Below are 2,370 nucleotides of genomic sequence, written 5' to 3'. Positions count from 1 at the left end.
CCCTACATCAGACTATTAGCATTCTGAAAGAACTAACTGGATAATTTTTTTATCTCTCTGTTACCAGTATCTCTTCAGTGTCTTGTATATAGTAAGAGCTAAATAAATATTATTTGAATAGAATTGTTCACTTGAATCTGTGATTCATTCTCTTGAAAACATCTAATTTATGATAATTTATTTAATAGCCTTTTATTTACAGGATATATACATGGGTAACTTTACAGCATTAACAATTGCCAAACCTCTTGTTCCAATTTTTCACCTCTTACCCCCCCCCCTCTCCTAGATGGCAGGATGACCAGTAGATGTTAAATATATTAAAATATAAATTAGATACACAATAAAAGTATACCTGACCAAAACGTTATTTTGCTGTACAAAAAGAATCAGACTCTGAAATATTGTACAATTAGCTTGTGAAGGAAATCAAAAATGCAGGTGTGCATAAATATAGGGATTGGGAATTCAATGTAATGGTTTTTAGTCATCTCCCAGAGTTCTTTTTCTGGGCATAGCTAGTTCAGTTCATTACTGCTCCATTAGAAATGATTTGGTTGATCTCGTTGCTGAGGATGGCCTGATCCATCAGAACTGGTCATCATCTAGTATTGTTGTTGAAGTATATAATGATCTCCTGGTCCTGCTCATTTCACTCAGCATCAGTTCGTGTAAGTCTCTCCAGGCCTTTCTGAAATCATCCTGTTGGTCATTTCTTACAGAACAGTAATATTCCATAATATTCATATACCACAATTTATTCAACCATTCTCCAACTGATGGACATCCATTCAGTTTCCAGTTTTTAGCCACTACAAAAAGGGCTGCCACAAACATTCGTGCACATACAGGTCCCTTTCCCTTCTTTATAATCTCTTTGGGATATAATCCCAGTAGTAACACTGCTGGATCAAAGGGTATGCACAGTTTGATAACTTTTTGAGCATAGTTCCAAACTACTCTCCAAAATGGTTGGATTCGTTCACAACTCCACCAACAATGCATATGATAATTTATTTAATAAAAATAATAGGGCAAAAGGTTTTTTAAATTACATTTAATATAAAATATGTCATTATTAATACATACAAATTATATACTGTCATCAACAAATAATAATTATGACTAGCATAAATAAATAAATATCAAGTATAGATTTAGCAGATATTCAACTGCTAAGACAAATGAAACTTCTTTATATTTTTAATCCTTGCTTTTAGACAAATGACAGCTGATTTCAGCTTTTAAAACTTTTAAAACAATCTAGTAAATTCAGATGTTTTTTGATGCAGAAATGACATTCCTTTTGCAACTTTTGAAAAATAGTTTCAGGAAACAGGAAATTTGTTAAGCAGTCAAAGTGTTCTGAGTCCATTTCTTCTTTAATTTTTAAGTTTTTTTGTGAGTTTGCTCATGAACAGGAAGATCCTCCTGATCTCTACTCTCACAATTTCCCAGGCACAGCGGCTGTACTCTTTGCCTTGCAGATATGCCCTTATCCCTTGAAAGTAGCTCTTCAGGACCAGTATGGGGTTCTCACTTCCCAAGGAAGGCTCTTCCTGCTCCGCCTCCTGCCCAACACACTGCTCCAGCTGTTCCAGTTGCTGATCCAGTCCAATGAGCAGTTGCCTGAGCTGGGTCTGATTCCAAGCAGCAGGAGTGGTATTCAGGCTGAAGATGGTGAAAATCTGCTGGAGGGTCTCATGAACCATGACTGTGGTATTTTCCCTCTGGAGCTGGCTGCCCTCCATGGCTTCCTTTGGGAAGGTGAAGTTGGTCCTGTCCTTCAGACATGGCAGCAGGGAAAATACACTTATTTGGTTCAAAAAAGAGAAGTCTTCCTGCAGGCCCTGAGTCAGGTCACAGCCCAGGGAGCAGAGGGTGCTGGAGCAGAGCAGAACCAGGGCAACGGGTAACAAGGTCCAGGACATCATGGTAATGCTGATGGATGGAGCTGGGAGACCAGTGAGCCTTGTCTTGGCTTCTTGGGTTATCTTGCTTCAAGGTCACTCTCTTAAGTAGTGCTGAGAGTAGTTTTCATTTCTTAGCATGGAATTCCCCCCACTTCTGCTTTTTGACTTGGTTTCCCACATTGGTTTTAGAAGACACTATCAGAAATCATCATTTGGTTCATTTTGTAAAAACACAACTACATTTATCACTAGATATTTTCTGAATTAAGTTTCGTGTGGAAATTGTAGTGGTCAAATCTGTATTTCAGATTTGATGATTTATATTTTCCTTTAGAATACACTGACATTGACCAGAAGGGGAAATCACTTTTTCTATTTCCATTTTAATCATGCTTAATATGCATCAAGTAGCTTCATTGTGTTTTAGGAGAAAAGAAAAACTAAATTGGGAAGTGGA

The 2,370-nt window shown here is 37.3% G+C and overlaps 1 protein-coding gene across 1 annotated transcript; it reads right to left on the bottom strand.

The window, feature by feature from the left end:
- Positions 1-1,382: 1,382 nt before the first annotated feature.
- LOC100914703 (interferon tau-2-like) lies at positions 1,383-1,934 on the bottom strand. Its single transcript, XM_003761389.1, has one exon. It carries the CDS (start codon positions 1,932-1,934, stop codon positions 1,383-1,385), a length of 552 nt encoding a protein of 183 aa, XP_003761437.1.
- Positions 1,935-2,370: the final 436 nt, after the last annotated feature.

Source organism: Sarcophilus harrisii, chromosome 1, assembly GCF_902635505.1.
Source record: "Sarcophilus harrisii chromosome 1, mSarHar1.11, whole genome shotgun sequence".
Lineage (NCBI taxonomy): Eukaryota > Metazoa > Chordata > Mammalia > Dasyuromorphia > Dasyuridae > Sarcophilus > Sarcophilus harrisii.
Note: the sequence above shows the minus strand (reverse complement) of the source record. Positions and strands in the feature narration are given on the sequence as shown.

Coding starts and splice junctions, on each gene's coding strand:
- LOC100914703 (XM_003761389.1), bottom strand. CDS start 1,934: ATGATGTCCTGGACCTTGTTACCCGTTGCCCTGGTTCTGCTCTGCTCC.